This window comes from Brassica napus, chromosome A9 (assembly GCF_020379485.1).
Source record: "Brassica napus cultivar Da-Ae chromosome A9, Da-Ae, whole genome shotgun sequence".
Lineage (NCBI taxonomy): Eukaryota > Viridiplantae > Streptophyta > Magnoliopsida > Brassicales > Brassicaceae > Brassica > Brassica napus.
In genome coordinates this window covers 23,991,140-24,011,941 of record NC_063442.1, presented here as the reverse complement: position 1 = coordinate 24,011,941, position 20,802 = coordinate 23,991,140, and the positions used below count along the sequence as shown (strand labels likewise).

Below are 20,802 nucleotides of genomic sequence, written 5' to 3'. Positions count from 1 at the left end.
TACGATACTTACAGGCACTCCATGCAATTGTACCACCGTTTCCAGATACTTTTGCGCTAAACGATCTGCTCCATCAGTTTTCTTGATAGCTAGAAAATGTGCAGATTTGGTGAGTCTATCCACAATTACCCAAATCGCGTCCTTATTCCCAGTTGTTATTGGTAGCCCAGTAACAAAATCCATTGTCACCATATCCCACTTCCATTCGGGTAATGGTAACTCTTGTAAAAGCCCGCTTGGTAATTGTCTTTCTGCTTTAACCATCTGGCAAGTCTGACAATGCGAAGTCCAAGTAGCAACATCCCGCTTCATACCTTCCCAATGGTAATAGCGTTTCAAGTCCTGATACATCTTGGTGCTTCCTGGATGGATAGAAAACTGAGAGTTGTGCGCCTGTCTCAAGATCTCGTCCTTCAGATCCTTACTATTCGGCACACACACCCTATTTTTGAATAGATAAGTTCCATTTGTGGTTGTGCGATATCCAACAACCTCCTTCGAAATCATTCTCTGCAATGACTCATCTCCTTGTTTGTTGAGCTTTACTGATCCTTTCTAACAAATCTGCTTGATCTAAGGCATCCAATGCAGCTGTCCTATCCTCAACAGTGGTAGCACATAACCGTAAACTAGCCAAAGTAGCAACCAACTCTTGCACCTCTTTTGCCTCCGAGACGTCGACCTTACGTTTGCTGAGGGCGTCGGCCACTTGGTTTGCTTTTCCTGGGTGGTAGACGATATCTAGATTGTAGTCCGCTAATAACTCTATCCATCTGCGTTGTCTCAGGTTCAGGTCTCCTTGGGTAAATATGTACTTCAAACTTTTGTGATTCGTGAACACTTGCACCTTCTCTCCATAGAGATAAGACCTCCAAATCTTAAGGGCAAACACAACTGCACCTAACTCCAAATCATGAGTCGGATAATTGACCTCATGCGGTCTCAGTTGTCTTGATGCATAAGCGACCACTTGCTTTTCTTGCATAAGCACACAGCCTAGTCCCGTTCCAGAAGCATCCGTATAAACCATGTATGGTACACCTGGCCTTGGTAATACCAATACTGGAGTTTGGGTTAGCTGTTCCTTCAGCCTTTCAAAACTCTTAGTACAAGCATCTGACCACACAAACTTCACATCCTTTCCCGTTAACATTGTCATGGGTTTAGCAGTACTTGCAAATCCCTTCACATACTTCCTATAGTATCCTGCCAGTCCAAGGAAACTACGGACCTCAGTAGCACTTCCAGGTGTAGGCCACTTTGTAATGGCGATAATTTTCTCTGGATCCACAGCCACTCCGGCTTCAGATACAATATGCCCCAAAAACCCAATCTCTCGCTGCCAAAAGCTACACTTGCTTGACTTTGCGTACAACTGCTGCTCTCGCAACTTGTTCAATACTACTCTTAGATGCCAATCATGCTCTCCTTTGCTCTTAGAGTATACCAAAATATCGTCAATGAATACAATCACACACTTGTCCAAGTATTCCCGAAACACATTGTTCATCAACTTCATAAACGCTGCCGGTGCGTTAGTGAGTCCAAATGGCATTACTACGAACTCATAGTGACCATAACGTGTCCGGAAGGCCGTCTTCCTCCGCTATCGAGATTTGGTGATACCCAGATGCTAAATCTATCTTTGAGAACCATGACGCTCCTTGTAGTTGGTCCAACAACTCGTCGATTCTTGGCAGAGGGTACTTATTCTTTATCGTCACTTTGTTCAATCCACGATAATCGATGCAAAGTCTAAAACTTCCGTCCTTCTTCTTGACAAACAGGACAGGCGCTCCCCATGGTGAGCTACTTGGTCTAATGAATCCCTTATCCATTAATCCTCCAGCTGCTTCTTCAACTCAGCCATTTCTGCTGGTGCCAAGCGATACGGTGCCTTCGACACTGGTGTCGTACCAGGTTCTAATTCTATAGTAAACGCATCACCTCGCGTTGGTGGCGGTCCTGTCAAGGGTTCAAAAACATCGGTATACTCGGCTACAACCGGAATGGTGTCTAAGTCGGCTTCCTTATCTGATCCCTTGATGTTGATAGTGGCGAGATAAGCTTCACTTCCTTTCTCCAATAACTCTTCTGCTTGCATCATGGATATGATGGGGATTCCTGTACTTCTCTTTATCCCTTAGAAAACTATTCTTCCTTCAGTTCTAGGGATGTATACGCGCGTCTTTGGGCAATCCATCACGGCCTTGTGATATGTCAACCAATCCATGCCTAAGATCACCTCGTAGTGGTTTAACTCCATCTCCACCAAATTTCCTTTAAGCTCAATGCCTTCTATGACGATGGGGACATCCTCATACGTTCCAGTAGACCTCATTACCTCGGTCCCTGCTGTTTCTATTCCTTTGGCATTCGAAACGAACATGCCCTCAAAGGTCCAACACTTTGTCAAAGTGGGAGACACAAAACTATGTGTTGCGCCAGTATCAAATAAGGCATGGGCATTTATTCCCCTAACTAAAACCGATCCTACACAATTTGAACTATGTCTAAGTCTACTATACTTGGACCAAACAAGACTTATAAGTAAACATCTAGACAAGTAGGTATAGGAAACATACCAACGATCGGTTCTCCTCCTTCGTGGTCCCCGACTACGAAGGCTCGTCCAGCCACATCTTGTCTTTTTGGTGGTGGCGGTAACTGATCATTGCGCCCAGCTCCCTGCTGCGGTGCTCCCTGCGCTGGCATACGACATGCATTCGAAGTGTGTCCTTCTCTGTTACAACGGTAACATCGAACATTCGGTGGGAATCTACAATCCTTTACGTGGTGTCCTTTCTTATTACACCTATGGCAAGTTACTCCTCCTTCACTTTTTGCGGCTTGGGGTGTATTAGCGACTTCCCAATTTCGCTTGGTCGCCTTTGACTGAGTGCTCCTTGTAAGCTTGCTTTCTTCTTCCAAGCCAATCTCCTGTAAAGCTGCTGTCTCAACAAGTTCCGCAAAACGGTCATACTTCCTAAGGGAACACCTGTTCTTCAAATCAACCCTTAGTCCATTCATGAATTTGCGAATCAGGTCTTGCTCATCCATGCGTCTGCGGGCGAACCTTCTCAAATGATTGAACTCTTCCTTATACTCTTTCACTGTCTTGTTCCCTTGGCGCAGATTCTCAAAGTCGTTCTCCATCTTGTCTGTAGCCTCAGGGGGAACATACTCTCGGGTGAACTCATCCTTAAAGTCCTCCCAAGTCAACTCATAGCGTCCTCGCGCTAATTCCACGACACCTTCCCACCATATCATGGCTTCGTCTTTCAGGTAATGAACAGCCAATTCCCTACGGAACTCGGCTGGACACCTGGCTGCATCCAAGTTCTTCTCCAGCTTCCTCCTCCAGTTATCTGCAGAGGTGGCACTGGCCTTCCCACTGAAATGATCCATTTGCATGTCCCTCATGTACTTCATCACTTCCCAGTAGGTGGGTCCACGAACATGAGCTGGCACAAACGGTGGGGGCGGAGGCGGATGACGGTGACACACTCCAACACCCGGTACATACCCGCGAGCATCAGCCTGGTGTGGTGTTCCATTAGCGGATTCTTCACGCATTTGATCTCCAAAACGCTCACGGTATCTTTGCAACTCTGCTATCATTTCGGCATACCCTGCTGGTTGGTCACTCTGCTGACTCCCCTTCGTTGAGCTTCCACCATCAGTCTCAGTGTTAGTTCCATTCACACATTCCACAGAATTGGTCGGGCTAGCTTCCCGAACCACACGTGTTGCAGTGCCTCTTCCCCTAGCGGTTCTTCTTCCTCTTGGTGCCATCCTGTTCACGCAAAACTAACACTTAGAATTTTTTTCTGTTTATGAATGACGAATGAATGAGTTCAAAGTAAAGGAGTGGTCTCGATGGTGCTCTTGACTCTAACTTTTAAAATCCCCATTTATCCTTCTTTAAAATCCAAAACAACTTTAAAAAAAATCTGAAAGTTTTTAAAGGTCTTAAACTTTATTCCGATAGGAACCAGACAAAAACGTTTCTTCTCTACAGCCTCCCAGGTTAGGACCGGGGGCTCTAACCTCAGCTCTGATACCACTTGTCACACCCATATCTCGCTTAACCGAGACGGCATGAATTCACATTGCCTTCCACAATAAAAATACTTAAATAGGCCAATGCAAATCTCATTCCCAAGGATCGAATTCAAATGTTTTACAAAAACGTACTAAAACGAATAGGAAACGCTTAAAACCAAATCACCAAGTCTTAAAATAAAACAACTTAAAGAAAACCAAACACCCGAAAACCAGCACCACACCGAGACGATCACTCCTGCACTTCCTCGAACTCACCTGAAAAAGAAAGGAGGGCTGAGTATTTCGACAAATACTCAGTGAGGGAAGCTCTAGGAGCCCCGAAATCAATCACCAACAATCATCACACAACATAGCATAAACATCTAACTTTAACATTCAGTAACCGAAAACAATCAACAAGAAACGAGGATAAACCCCGGCGGTGCCAACAATGAGACCACGCCACCTAAATCGGTACCCGCGTTCCTCATGTTGTCGCGCGAGAACTTTCACGTTGCGTTGTCTCCATGACATCCCGCTGTCTCACGCCTTCACGCAATCAAGTTACCGACACCGGTTCACGCTTGATCCGCCACCATGTTCATACGTTCCACGTTGTCTCCACGACATCATGCTTCTACGTTACTTCATTTACAGGCACGCCGCATGCCCGCTCCGGCGATGAATCATGCCAACTCAAATGATTGCCACATGACCCAACAAGAAACGATGTAACGCCCGAGACATACATATATGTCATTCCACCACGTTACACCGGCACACATAGGCCTTTAGCCTTTCTTTAACTCATTTACATATCCCAATTATATAGGTATCATCCTCTTATACAATAACCCCAATCAATACAATCATCACATTCAATCCTCAAACATCATTCAACCATATTTTAACAACCTTAACAATAGATCTATGTTTTTCACACATCAAGCATCAAGATATTTATATATATCATATGTATAGTTATTTATATTAGTAGATCTATAGAAAGTAACAAGTAAGGATGAATGATCAACCTAGACACTTCTACCATAATGAGATAATGATAGAAGGAGATAGAGATTGCAACAAGCCCTCACCTTAGCCTAGATCTGCAAGATGAGATGAGAGTTGATGTAGATCTGAGTTCTACGGGTCCTTACTAACCAGATCTACAAGAACAAGGGTTGGTTTCCACCCAAACCCTAGATCAGAGATCAAGAAGAAGAAGGAGATATGAGAGATCTAAAAGAGAGTGTTTAGGGTTTCCTTACCTTCACTAGTTGCTGGATCTAGAAGAAAAAGAGTAGAAGACTCAAGGAAACGACGAGAAGGGATCGAAACACGGCGAGATCTCCATGGGCCAAATCATCACGGGCCTTGTCACTAAAAATTAGGCTCGGGCCCGGGATGTGACAACGATCCTACTGATCTTGATATAAGAAAAGAACAAAAAAAAGTATCAGTCGACTTGGATATTATTTAAATTTAACTTGTAAAGCATGTTGTCAAGTGAAAATGGTATTTTTTGTAAATAAAACTCAATCATAAATTTTTACTTGTATTTTATACTCTTTGTTTCATAATACATGAAGTTTTGACCTTTTGCACACATATTAAAAATTTTACTTTTCTTTAAAAAACTATTAAAATATAAATTTAGAATTAATTTATCTAACTATAAAAAAAAGATTAAAAGCACAACTATTTACATAATTTTTGATAAAATTAGAATTATCTAAATATGTAAAAATATCATTTATTGTGAAACAACAAAAATCACTTAAAACATCATCTATATTGAACAGTAGGAATAATTTTCTGAAATTTTCAAGCTTGGTTGCATAGATAACAAATAGTATTTGAACTATATATATACATAGAAAACTATGTAATTAGATAATTGGTATATGTTCTACTTTGGTCACTGTTAATTTTTCATAATTCTCATTTTATTCCTATATTCATAGCCGCTACAGAATCTAAAATGCATGGACTTTAAAATGCACTGCAAAATCTGTTTTTCATATCGATGTGCCAGAAAATAATTAATACTCTATTTGTTCAGTAAATGGTGCTTTTTAATATTTTTCACACAAATTAAAAAATAATTGAAATGCATTTTATATTTTTATTATTTATATATATTCGATCGATAATATTTAAGATAAATAAAATTATTTATAGAATCAATACGTTTTTTTCAGCAAACAGCTATTCTATTACTCAAGTTTGAGTTGGTCTGGGTAGCTAGACCGGAATAGAACAACCAATAAAAAAAGGGTCTATTAAAAAAACGAGCATTCCTAGCTAGAAAATCAGTAAACTCATTTTGCACCCTGGAGAAATAGATAATCTTGAAGTCCGAAAAACATATCTTGAGGATTTGAATGACTTCCAGCTCAGTTGAGAAGCTTGGCCAAGCTTGTGGGTCCGCTACTATTGCAATCAGGTCCTTACAATTCGTCCCAAACCTCTGACATATCAAGTGCTGAATCATGCTTTCCATTGTCCATCTTAACGCTTCTAATTCGGAATATAATGTTGTCTCTCGCCTCCTTAAGTTTTGTGTCCCCATAAGTTGGATATTCCTCATGCTATCCTTGCACATCCGTCCAATTCCGCTGAAATGATCGGTGGAAGTCCATGATCCATCCACCATACAGATATTTCCCAAGCTTAAAGTTTGTGTTTCTTCAACAATTTGTGCCTGTGTAGGTGGAGGTATTGCATCTTTTGCATTGTACCAGGCCTGATGCTCACTCTCTGCATATCTAACCAATTCTAGTGGATCTCTACCTATACCTCTGAAAAGCTTATCATTCATGACCTTCCAAATGTACCAAATTATCCAAGGATAAATGTATTTATCATCCTCTGGCTTCATAATATTGTTCTTGTTCCAAAATAGATAATCTATGTTGGTGTAGATACTCGAAGTAGGAAAAATTTGAGAGCTTGACGGGGTTGATGATAATGCCTATGCTTGTAATGATGGTGCGCATTCAAAAATCGCATGAGTAACAGTTTCTTTTGGCTCTCCATATCTTGGACAGTAGTTATCACATCGCATATTACGACGTACCAGATTTCTTGTGATCGATACCTACCCTGAAATTAATTGCCATATAAGATGGATGACAAATCTTTTGTGGTGCATTCACTTTCCAAGCAAAGGCTTGAAGTTTGGTTATACTGGGTTCCAGAACTTATTTTTCCTCGACTTCTGTCAGTATATTTGTAACTACCCAATATCTAGATTTAATTGTATATTGCCCATTTTTGGTGTAGCTCCAACAAAAGGTATCCCGTCGATGAGTATGGCTTATAGCCAGACTCTGAATCATTTGTATATCCTCTTGGTCAACATATTGTTTCTGTAGTCGAGCGTCCCACTCTTTTGATTTAAAATCAATAAGATTATTGACCGTCATCTTTGGATGTACTAATGGAGCTTTAGGACAGGCCGGTCTTACCGAAGTAGATGGGATCCATGGATTCTGCCACACATTAATTTTATAGCCTGAGTGTATTTTGCTGCTGATATTTAAAAATAATAGCTTTCTTGCCGCTATAATACTCATCCACACATAAAATGGGTTATCCACTGCACCAGTACGCAACGGCGAGCTCAGACGATAATATTTTCTCTGGATTGTAATTATGATTTTCAAAGTTGCATTGTAATTTTAAAATAACATTTTTTATATAATATGAAAAAAAAATATTAATATAATATTTGGGAGTAAAATTTTTTATATCATTCTTTTATGTGTATACCAAATAACATTCATATTTTTTAAAATTAAACATTTAGTACAACTCAAACAACGATTAAAAGTTTTCAAACATCAAATGAGTAGCCAACATATAAACAGCGAGAGATAACAACATCGAACCATTTAAGTTAGTTGTATACGACATAATTGAGTGATGGAGAAATGATTAGTTAGTCATGGTGAAGCTTGAATGTTTTTTTGAACAATTTGCAAAACTGGAAAAAGATGAAGCTTGAATGTTTTTTTTTTTTTTTGCGGTTATAGAACTACAGAATCGGTAGTACACACATACAGCATAGAAACTAGTTTTTCTTTTTCAGCATACGAAATAGTTACACAAACCAAACATATCAATAAAATCCATTGAAGATTTATATATTAAATGTCAACAGAAATTCTACATAGCAGAAATCAAATGATGATGTTTCTTCGTTTAATGCACTTCTCAGGTTGTATTTTCATATTTAATAGCCGGTATGTATATATGGACAATGACTAACTAATCATTTCTCCATCACTCAATTTACCATTCTTGCAATCTTACTAATCTCATAATTAATTTAAATCAATATTCTCATGTATGTTTACCTAATTCACTCGTAAAAGTGTCAAAATAATAATAAAAGAACGTCGTACCTTAAAACAAAAAAAAAAAAACAAAAATGAGGGACAAAATTACAAAATCCAAATCTAATAAGGAGAGTGTATATAGATAGTGGCTAACTCTGTCATTTCACCATCAGCAACAACCATTTTTTGCAATTTTACCAATCTCTTATCCACTTACCTAAGTAAATCACTATCTATGTATATTTAGCTAATTCACTCGAAAATTGTAAAAAAGTAATAATAAAAAATGTTATACTTGAAACTAAAAAAAAGCAAAAATGGGGGACAAAATTGCAATATAGTTATAATATTGGTGCTGCAGATAGTACGAAAAGCAATGACTGCAATTACATATAGGGAGCGACTGGTTTTTCTGCTACCACCCGCAAACGCAGTTTTTTCAGTTGGTAGCGGTTGTCGGCGGTTTGCAACAATCACTCAAATCACTCTAAACCGCTTTAAACCACTCCGAATCTCATAAATTCAAAAGTTGGCTCTATCTAGCGTTTGCGGTTGCGGGCGGTTGCGAGAGGGTAAAAAAAATTTCTTTTTTTAAAACAATATATATACAAAAGTAAAAATATTTAATAAAAATTTTAAAATTGAAATTATGAAACTATTAAAATATATCTATTATATTTTAATTAATATTATAAAATTTTATAATAAAAACAATTTCAATAAATTTTCAAAAATTAAAATTATAACTTTCTAAATATAAATTTTATATTTATTATAATTTTATGATTTTTGATATTTTTATAATTATATTAAATGTAAATATTGTTAATTTATTATTTGACTGTTACCACATTTGGTAGTTAACCAGTCATAAGTCACCCGCAAACGCACCAATTTTTAACCGCAGTACTATTCGTACAAATCTCTTAAAACCGCTAGAAACCGCAACCGTCCGCATCTACAAACTCCCGCAACCGCAACCGCATCGTTTGAACCAGTCAGGCCCATAGTATAACCTCTTTAAATTAATACTCTATAAATTAATATATACTAAAAGTTTCTATAAAATAATATAATTTTATAGTCCCAAATTAAATTTTTGATTCAATTAATATATCAATAAATTAATATCTCTATAAATTAATAATAAAATTATAGTTTTGGTGTGGTTCCAACGTTATTATTTATAGAAGTTTCACTGTAATCGGTATATTGTCTTCTTTGGTCACTGTTAATGTTTCATAATTCTCATTTTTCCTACATTCGTAGCCACGACGGAATCTACAAAATGCATGGACTGTAAAATGCACTACAAAATCTGTTTCTCATATCTATGTGTCAGAAAATAATTAATATTTTCTCAATTTCGTGAAAAATATAACTTTTACTTAAATAAATAAAAATAACTGAAATATATTTATATCTTTATTAATTATATCCATTCAACCAATAATATTTGAGATAAATAAATTTATTTATAGAATCAAGTAATTAATATTTAGTTCAAAATTGCACTAAAATATTAAAATGATATTTTGTATAACAAAAAAAATGAAAATAATATTAAATAGTACGAATTGTATATACCAAATAACAATCATCTTTTGAAAAAAACAAATATTTATTACAACTCAAACGACCATTAAAAGTTTTCAAACATCAAATGAGTAGCCAACATAAACACAGCGAGAGATAACAACATTGATCCATTTAATCGATCCATTTAATGTAGTTGTATACGACATGCCTTGTTTTTTAGAAACCAACAAAAATTCAGCTTTGTTTTGTTCCCATGAACAGTTTGCAAAACTGGAAAAAAAGATGAAGCTTGAATGTCTTTTTTTTCTTCTGCGGTTATAGAACTATATAGACGGTAACTACACACATATAGCATACAAAATAGTTACATACACTAAATGTATCATAGAAATTCGTTGAAGATTTCTATATTAAATGTCTACAGAGATTCTACATAGCAGAAATCAAATATTGATGTCTCTTCTCTTAATGCACTTATTAATAAGTCGTATTATCAAATTTAATAGACCATATGTATATGGACAATGACTAACTAGTCATTACACCATCAGTCAATTACCATTTTTGTAGTTTTGCCAATTTCATATCCAATTTCAATCATTATTCATGTATGTTTACCTAATTCACTCCTAAAAAGTGTCAAAATAATAAAAAACATCATACTTGAAACTGAAAAAGACTAAAAATGGGAGACAAAATTACAAAATCAAAATCTAATAAGGAGGGAGTATATAGATAATGACAAACTCTCTCATTTCATGGTTTCACCATTAGTCAGTTACCATTTTTGCAATTTTATCAATCTCATATATTTAGCTAATTCATAGGAAAAATGTAAAAAAGAAAAGTAAAAGAAGGTCACACTTGAAACTAAAGAAGAGCAAAAATGGGGGAGAAAATTGCAATATAATTAAAATATTTGTGCCGCAGATAGTAGTAGGAAAAGCAAAAGGCTATGCGCTGCAGCGTATTAATGGCGAGAGAGAGTGAAAAACGACAAAAGAGACAAACCAGCCTTGGACGGGAGGGAGGGTCTCCGTACGTTCTCTCTCTCTCTCTCTCTCTCAGAGCACAACATTCTCTCTCTCCCCATACCATTTTCTGTTATATAATATCACCAACCTGACCTCTCTCTCTCCGTATTGTCCACTCTTGTTTTACTCTCTCCATTTTTGAATCTTTTTCTTCATCATCTTCTTCCTTTCTGAAATCGCTTTTTCTCTTCGCGACGATGTTTGAAGAAAACTTTATGGGTTTCGATGGAGATTTTAGCAGAGGACGAGCTTCGGATCGTCGCCTTCCTCCTCCTCGTGACTTTGGTGGGTGTCCCGACACAAACCCATTTCTCAAGAGTTACGACACGAAGAGCGATGATGTGATGGGTTTGTGTAAAAAGCTCAACGGAATGGGTATCTCTTGCGACATGAGTATTTGGAGCAGACCCGGACCGATACGGGTCGACCCGGCTGATTTTGGGTCTCGAAGAACTCTCCCCGAGTTTCCGGATGGAGCTTCACGGTTTCGTGGCGATTACTCTCCTCCCCAAGCTTTTCTGCGAAGCACCACCTCCTCCTCTCATGGGGCAGATCTTAGTTTCCTTGGCCTTCAAGACTCCTTTTACCCTAACGGACTTAGAGAGATGATGGCTCTTAAGACCCACAGAGACGCTCTCTTGGACCATATCAACCGACCCATCAAGCGTTCATCTCCTTGCCTTGGAAACGATGCGTTTCGTAGTTCGTTGATGTTTGAGAGAAATAGGGTTTCGGACTTAGACTATCCACATGATAGTCTCAGAGGCGTCTCTCTTGGAGGAGGAAGAAACAGGGCTTCTCTCTCATATGGGAAGATGAGAAGTGATTTGCCTCTGGATCTTGCCTCCATGGTTAACATCTACGGATCTGTCAACTTGATGGGCAAAGATCAGATCGGTTGTCGTTTTCTCCAGAAGCTGGTCGATGAAGGACTGTTTGTTGACGCTCTATTCCTCGAAATCATCAACCACGTGGTTGAACTTTCCATGGATCCCTTCGGGAATTACTTGGTTCAGAAGCTCTTAGAGGCCTGCGATGAGGATCAGAGAACGATGATGGTGAGTGTTTTGACCTCAAGACCTACGGAGCTTCTCAAAATCTGTCTCAACAATTATGGGTAGGTAACCTTTTTGATTTTTTCCTTTCAATCAACTTTACATCTTCTGTTGCTAATCTGGTAACAAGAAACACAGCTATTTTTGTTTCTACTTCTTTACTTTAATAACTTATTAGTCAACAAATTAAAATATGATAAACCACGAGTTTTCATTAGAGATAAGGACATTTCATCTTTTTGTTGATTAGGATGTAATCGTTCATGTTTTTCGATACAGTGGAAATTTCTTACTATTTAGGGAAAACATTTTGAAATATGTGCAAAGTTTGGTGGTTTAGCCATCGCTATCAATAAAAGAATGTAACATTTAGTAGAACAGGATGAATTATATTTTATTTTATTTTTTACTTCTTTGCTGGTTTTGGACAAACCAAAACTGCAAACAATAGGAAGCTATAAAATAAAGCTGAGACCTTTAGCCAAAAAGCCTAGAAATCAGCTCTTTCTGTGTTTGAGCTGTGGTTAATGCTATTTTTTTTTTTTTTTTTGAATAAAACAGGACACGGGTTGTTCAGAAGATGATCGAAACGGTGAAAACAAAACAGCAGATTGGGATGGTGAAGTCAGGTCTCAAACCGGGTTTTCTTTCTCTTGTTAAAGATTTGAATGGGAACCATGTGATTCAAACTTGCTTGACTACTCTAGGTCCTAGCGACACCAAGGTCTGAATTAATCTCCATTTTTTATTTCTTACTTAAAAAGCTCTCTAGCTCAAAAAACTTATGTGAAAAAATTGGTGTTAGTTTGTGTTGGAAGCTGCTACCAAGTACTGCGCTGAGATAGCAACTCATCGCCACGGATGCTGTGTGCTTCAATGCTGCGTCTCAAACTCTGTTGGAGAGCAACGTGAGAGACTCGTCAATGAGATATCCAGGAACTCACTTCACCTTTCTCAGGATCCTTTTGGGTAAAACTAATCTTGACTCGATACTGACTTGGTTTATTAGTGTTGTGATGAAAACTCTGCTTATGGTTGGTTTATGCAAATATTGTTCCAGGAACTATGTAGTGCAGTATCTAATAGAGCAAAAAGTATCTGCATCGAAGTTACTGATTCAGTTTAGAATGCATTACGCGGAGCTAGCGACTCAGAAATTCAGTAGCCATGTGATGGAGAAATGCCTTAGGATATATCCAGAGGCTAGAGCTGAGATTGTCCGTGAGCTTCTTTCTGTTCCAAACTTTGAACATCTCCTGCATGACCCTTTTGGAAACTACGTTATTCAAACTGCTCTCTCAGTAACCAAGGTCAGTCCAAAATCAAATTAGAATAAAAGCTTTTAAGAAAAAAACATAAACTGACATGGGTTGATGAAACAGGGTCCTGTTCGTGCGAGCTTGGTGGAGAAAGTGCATAGGTATGGGAAACTGAAATTTAGTCCTTATTGCAAGAAGATATTCTCCAAGACCATCTTGAAGAGCTGATCAGCAAGGATGTTGTTGTTTTTGTGTGTTTGAGATCGGATTGGGCCTTTTGAAAAGACACTACTTCCCCTTTTGCTTTTGAAGAAGTGACTCTGCTGATTAAGTAACAAAAAATGTTGTTGTTTTGTGTTTCAAGATCGGATTAGGCCTTTAAATAGACGCTGCTCTCTTTTGTTGTCGGTTCCTTTTTTTTTTTGTAGTGACAACAAACTTTATGTGTTATTTTAAGCCGTTGGTCTATCATCTATATATATAACTTTAAAGGCCACACTGCTTCTTGTTTTGTTATGCATACTAATATGTTTCTTAATGGTAGAAGACATTAGGTGCTCTCATTATACACCATTCACAATTATTTTTACTAACGTGCATTAGTGTTGATATATACTACTATTTGGAAAGTTCCAGTCACTGTATACATGTCACATGACTTTGATTCTTCTAACTATATTACTTCTTTTATTCTAAATAAGAAAGAAATCAGACGATGCATTTTTTCTCAGGTGAAATGTTTTCTTTTCTAATCTTCTTCATTGTTAAATTATCTTGTTTCCTATTTGTTTGAAACAGTTCACTTACATTTGATATTCACTCACATGTTTCAATACATATTAATGTCCATACATTGGCAGTTTGACTTTGCTTTTGGTGTTTGTGCGCTTGTAGAGAAAATGCGAACGTCAGTTTTAGAACGCTGCCTGCCTTGCCATGGTGGATATCTTCCCAAGAATATTTCACAAGTTTTCTTTTTTGGGGACAATACCTCACAAGTTTAATATTAATAATTTTATGTAATTTAGTTAATAATTAAATTTTAAATCATAAAATTAGTATAGAGTATAGACCAAAAAGAAACCAACATATGTAAGAAATGTATCTTCATTTTTTTTCTTAGAAAAATCTATGCAAAGAACCATTAGTATCAATCTCACACTGTTTTCAATTCTTTTTAATTTTTAATATACAGAAACTGTCTTAATACCATGTTGGGGGTGGACCTTTAGACATCAGCGTTTGAGCAAACCAAGTCAACTTTATTTGAATATATAATGAGTCGATTTATTTAGGACACTTTTTTATCTTTTTTAACACTTTACACAATCTGCTGGAGAAACACTTTTTTTGAGTCTAAGAGCTGTTTTGGACAGAAATGCCCTTGCTCAGAAGAAACGGAAGGTGCGCTTCTGTTTGGTTAAGTATAAATTGTAATTTGTTTTTCTTATTTCTCTTAATGTTTTCATTTACTTTTATTTCAAATTCTAAAATATATAAAACAAAAATAATTATCACATTAACTTATGTATAAAATTCTCTATCGTTCAACATCCATTTTCATATATATACAAAAAAAGTATGGACATGGATACCATAGTGTGGATAATATAGTTATAAATTAACTGTGGACATGGACACAAAACCATATTGATTCATATACTATTTCAGTTTCTGATTCGTAAATAAATATATAATAACCATATAAAAACATGTTTCTTTTTTCTTATTATTTTGATATCCATATATATATATTTTATATTTTAATGTCTAACTAAATTTCTAAATTATAATTTATTGGACATATGTTTTATGGATGTGGACACTATTTTTTTTTTACAAAATTCTATGTTTTGTTTTCTATTTTTTATTTAAAAATGTATATGACCAAAAAAATTAGTATAACAAAGTGATATATGTTTGTTATTTAATGATATATACTTTTATTGTTTTATCTAATTTTCTATATATATATTTTATATATAACTTATAAAAATGTATGGATATGGATGATAAAAGTGTGAACGTAAGATATGTGGACATGGATATAAATGTGTAAAAGAAAATACCTAGACATATTTGTATGACACACAAGTTGTGTCCACATCAAAGTTTCTGAAAGAGATCATGTTAAATGATGTCCATTATCGATTATTTGTGAGCTAGTAGGTGTGGACATGGATTAGGATATGTTTATATGGACATTGTAATCATGAAGAACATAATTGCATAAAACATGTCTGTGGTGTATACTTAAATTTTTTGATACTAATTAGAATACAAATCTGCACATTTAAAAATTGAGGGTGAAAACAAATACTTACATAAATATAAGGACCAAATATGTAAATTCATCATTCTTATTGTAGATCTGATCGAGCTTTCATCCATCGTGATACCAAGCTCAAACCACTGCAGCTTCACCTAGATAATAAATGAGACTTCGCAGAAATGAGTTGAGCAAGGCGAGGAGTCAACTTGAGCAGCAGATCTCGTGGTGGCGGAGGATTTCGACGAGCTCGAACCACCATGGCTTCACTGAGCCACCAAGCTCACCGACGTGATGTTGAGCTCGAAATCCATGTTGAGGCGTCTTCCCTTTCTCTTTTTTATCTGTGGATTCTGTCAATAAGAGAATAGAAAAACAGACAAAAATGAAGATAGACAAAGGAATAAGAAAAAGTTGAGAAGAAGGAGACAAGCCAAGAGGATTAAGAATTAATTGTTTCTTCGATTTGATGAAGGAGAATGAATCGTGATTATTGGATTTGGGTATGCGTTATGAAAATAAATAAAAAGAAAAATAGAGTTTAATAAAAGTGAATCTGAACTCGAATTTCGAAATTCTAAAATAAATAAATTTTTAAATGATTTAATAAAAAGACTTTTGGATTTAGTTAGAGTTGTTAGTTAGTGTCTTTCTAGTTATTGTTAGATAAGGCTGAGGGCATCTAGGACATTGCACATAGAAATTGTGTGCCTCTAGCAACAAGTGTCTAAATATGCAATTTCAAAGACATAATGTGTCCTAGAATGTAAAAAATTCATATATAATTTACTCACACAAAGTATTCTATAAATTAAACATATCTTCCTCTGAATAAAGACGAAGAAAAAGCTGTCCATTGAGCTCTTTGTTCCACAAGCAGAAATGAAACAAACTGAAAAACACCAAGCTTTCATAATAACATTCTCAGGTAAGTTAAGAATTAAGAAATATGGGCAGGTTTTGCTTTGTCTGAAAATGAAGGAAAGCCAAGTGAGCGGTCAGGATTCTGCGATGTGAAGAAATTAGGGTATGAGTAATAGGGATCATTTTCCATGGAAGGTAGTCTCATCTGCTGGTGGTCCTGGTCAGGGCTGTGTCTCTCAAATGATGAGGTCTCCGGTCGTTGTAGCTCTGAAAGATCGCCATAGCTGCTGACTGATGAGTTCTGGTGATCAAACTGCGCGTTTTCAGTCGAAGGGAGTCTCTCTGCTTGGTGGTTGTTCTGCTCATGACTGAAAAATGCTGAAGAGTCACCCATTTGGAAGTCTGTAAGATCTCCATAGTTGCTGGCAGAACAATCATGATGATCAAATTGTGGGGTTTCCCTTGTATGTAGTGGTTGGTTTGAATGGAAAGGGTTCTCGGTTGCACTTTCTGGATACTAGCCGGCTGTCTTATTGGTGAGCTCACTGATCCTGAGTAGCGCAAGACTTGCAGCTGAACGAGCTGCTGCTGGTGCACGTTCCGCTGAGTCAGCGGCAGCTTGAGCAGCCGTTAGGACATCCTGCAAGTCCATATCGGATATTTTCCTTGGATGATCCCTTGAAACACCACTCTCTTCTGTAGATAAGGGTCCTACTACACCAGCAGATGACGGAGAACAACTGTCCCGTTTCTCAGATTCTGTTACGTACTTTAAAGAAACAAAGGGTGAAGATTGTTGGACTTCCACGACAGTAGTACTTGATTTTGCAGGATGTAGCCAGCTTTTCGTCTCCTGCATTCTCTGAATCAAAGGGCATGTCAGGAGAGGTATGTTCATATGTGGCAGGTTTCACAGTCTCCGGTGCATTTTCAGGGGTAGCGCCAGGAGTCGGCCGCAGCAAGACACTGGGAACCTCGGGAAATTCCAAACTTTCATACTCAGATTCAGAATCAGATGGTTCCTCTGGATGTGAAAGAGGTAGCATTGTCAAACGTGGCCCTTTCTCTTGTTCCTCCTGTAAAGGCAACTTAGAGCCCCCACCAAATTTCTTTGGTCCATCATGTAAAGAAGGTATACACACAATTTAGAAACATACAGAGAGACCAAGGCAAAAAGAAGACTAAAGGCAGCAGATATTTGAAGAGTCCTCTTTCGTTTTTCAGTTTGAGAATTACCATTTTGCAGCTTTGAATCCTTTATTGAAGAATGAATCGAGCATCGACGTGATCCTATCACTCTTGTTACAATGATTGACTACTAAGAGAGGGATCGTAAAGAGTCGGACACATGGCAAATAAAAACGGAGAAGACTGGTTGCAAAAAAAGAAAGATTTTGCTTGCTTCTCACTGAAGGATTTTTCTTTCCCAGGAAAATAACCGACTGATAAAACACTGCATTTTGGTCAGTTAACCCCTATCCAGTGAAACACGTCAGTCAAATTGGCTCAGTATTGGGCTTACTCTTATTAAACTTAATTTTCCAAAAATTCTGTTTGGATTAACCCATAAAAATTGGGTTTCTTCAAAAATTTAACAAAAATTGTTAGACGTGTGTTAAGATTTGAGAGAAGGTTTGTGAGAATATGTTGTGTATTTCTTATTGTTTACACCACTATATATAGTGGTTCATACAAGGTGGAGTCAAAGGGAGAATTGATTACAAAGATACTCTACATAATGACATAGTCAAACTTATAAAGACCAAGGTTGAATGGGTCTTCCATGTGGCTGGATGTAAACTTCCAATGGACTATAGTCTTGAACTTGTATGGTTTAAGTTATGGACCATCCACTTCATGATTCATAACACTCCCCCTTAGATGCCATAACCATATAGGACTTGTAACATGCTAATGTTGCCTCATTAAAACCTCTCCCGGAAAATCCAAAATCCAATGTGGTAAAAGGGAAACCATAGAAAGGAAAAAGAGTACAACACACATTACTCCCCTTGATTTGGACATCACTGAAGGTCCTTGAGTCTTCGCATGCCAATCTGCTGCATGAGCTTCCTGAATGTGCTGGTGGGCAATGACTTGGTGAAGAGGTCGGCTGAGTTCTCACTAGACCGGATCTGAAGGACGTTGACCTCTCCAGCTTTCTGCAACTCATGAGTAAAGAAGAACTTGGGTAGAATATGTTTGGTTTGGTCACCTTTGATATACCCGTCTTTGAGTTGAGCAGTGCAAGCAGCATTATCTTCATATATGATGGTCGGACCATTGTCCTTGACCATTCCACTATCTGATCGGATGTGTTGGGTCATAGACCTCAACCATACACACTCACGACTTGCCTCATGCATGGCAAGAATTTCTGAGTGATTAGATGAAGTGGCTGCTATAGTTTGTTTCATGGAACACCATGATATAGCAGTACCACCATGAGTGAACACATAACCGGTTTGGGACCGACCATGGTGTGTATCAGATAAGTAGCCTGCATATGCAAAGCCTACCAAACCATCTTTGGTTTCATTGGTACAAAATAGACTCAAATCCTTAGTTCCTTGTAGGTAACGTATGATATGTTTAATTCCGTTCCAGTGCCTTTGGGTCGGACAAGAACTAAATCTTGATAGGAGGTTTACGGCAAAACATATATCTGGTCTAGTGTAGCTAGCCAAATACATTAATGCTCCTATGGCACTGAGGTATGGCACTTCTGGACCCAGGACATCCTCATCGTCCTTCTTAGGACCGAATGGGTCTGTGTCCAAATCAATGGACCTCACGACCATTGGGCTGGTCAATGAGTGAGCCTGGTCCATATAAAATATCTTGAGTACTTTTTCAGTATATGCCATTTGATGCACAAGGATTCCTCCTTTCATGTACTCAAGTTGCAACCCCAAACAGACTTTGGTTTTACCTAGGTCTTTCATTTCAAACTCTTTCTTGAGATATTCAACTGTTTGGGCGATTTCCCCAGAGGTTCCAATGATGTTCAAATCATCAACATACACTTCTATGATAACAAATCCATTGTTTGCAAACTTCTTTATAAAGATACATGGACTGATAGGATCGTTCTTATAGCCTACTTTGGCAAGGTATTCGCTTAAACGATTATACCACATTCGACCACTTTGTTTAAGTCCATATAAGGATTTGTTCAGCCTTATGCAGTGTTCTTCTCGAGAACCTTTGTTAGCTTTAAGCTCAATACCCTCTGGTAATCTCATATATATTTCATTATCCAGTGGACCATAAAGGTATGCGGTTACAACATCCACCAACCGCATATCCAAATTTTCTTTGATGGCCAGACCTATTAAAAAGCGAAATGTAGTTGCATCCACCACAGGGGAGTATGTCTCCTCATAATCGATGCCTGGTATTTGTGAGAATCCTTGTGCTACAAGCCATGCTTTGTATCTTACAATTTCACCATGTTCATTTCTCTTTCTCACAAATACCCACTTATATCCCACTGGATTAATGTTAGAAGGCGTCAGGATAATCGATCCAAAGACATTCCTTTTCTTTAAGGATTCTAACTCCACGTTTACAGCTTCTTTCCATTTGAGCCAAACAGATCTTTGAGTGCACTCTAGAATAGACGTGGGTTCATGATCCTCATTTAAGTCCATCATATCAAGGGCTACTTTATAAGCAAATATATAATCGATGTCGACATCTTTTCGGTTCCATCTTGTCCCAGACATAAGATAATTAATTGAGATCTCATCATTAGCACCTTCAGTACCATGAGGCTCGGCGTCCCGAGTCTCATTGGTTGGTACCTTAGGCATGGCCATTTCGGCCTTGTCTGGACAATCTATGACCTCGGTTTCTTTTGCACATTTCTTTAATTTCTGAGGTCCTTTATCTTTGGAACCAATTGGTCTACCACGTTTGAGACGTGATTTAGACTCTGTAGCCACTTGATTGTGTCCGTCATGGACATCAATACTTATTGGTGCATTACAAGCTGGTATATAGGACTTAGTCACTCTTTTCGGGTCAGCAAAGCAATCAGGCAATTGATTAGCTAGCTTTTGCAAATGAATTATTTTCTGGACCTCTAAATCACATGATTGAGTCCAAGGATCTTGCCATGATAAGGATGTTTGATTCCAGTTTATTGCTTTGCCCAACTTGTTATTCTCTCCCCCTAATGTTGGGTACTCAGATTCATCAAAATGACAATCTGCATATCTGGTCTTAAACAAATCTCCTGTTGTTGGCTCAAGATATTTAATAATGGTGGGAGAGTCAAATCCAACATATATTCCCATCCTCCTTTGAGGTCCCATTTTTGTTCTCTGTGGTGGTGCAATAGGAACATACACAGAACATCCAAATGTTTTGATATGGGACACGTCT

General features: G+C 37.5%; 1 protein-coding gene and 1 pseudogene across 1 annotated transcript; one reads left to right on the top strand and one right to left on the bottom strand.

Annotated features, from left to right (window-relative positions):
• The first annotated feature begins 10,192 nt into the window (after positions 1–10,192).
• On the top strand, positions 10,193–13,776 carry LOC106364542 (pumilio homolog 9). The gene is made up of 5 exons (XM_013804091.3): positions 10,193–12,083; positions 12,583–12,745; positions 12,827–12,990; positions 13,082–13,331; positions 13,404–13,776. The coding sequence occupies exons 1-5, from the start codon at positions 11,164–11,166 to the stop codon at positions 13,506–13,508; spliced, it is 1,602 nt and encodes a 533-aa protein (XP_013659545.1). The 5' UTR covers positions 10,193–11,163; the 3' UTR covers positions 13,509–13,776.
• A 1,714-nt stretch (positions 13,777–15,490) lies between these two features.
• Positions 15,491–17,558, bottom strand: LOC106363103 (annotated as a pseudogene).
• Between the last annotated feature and the right edge of the window lie 3,244 nt (positions 17,559–20,802).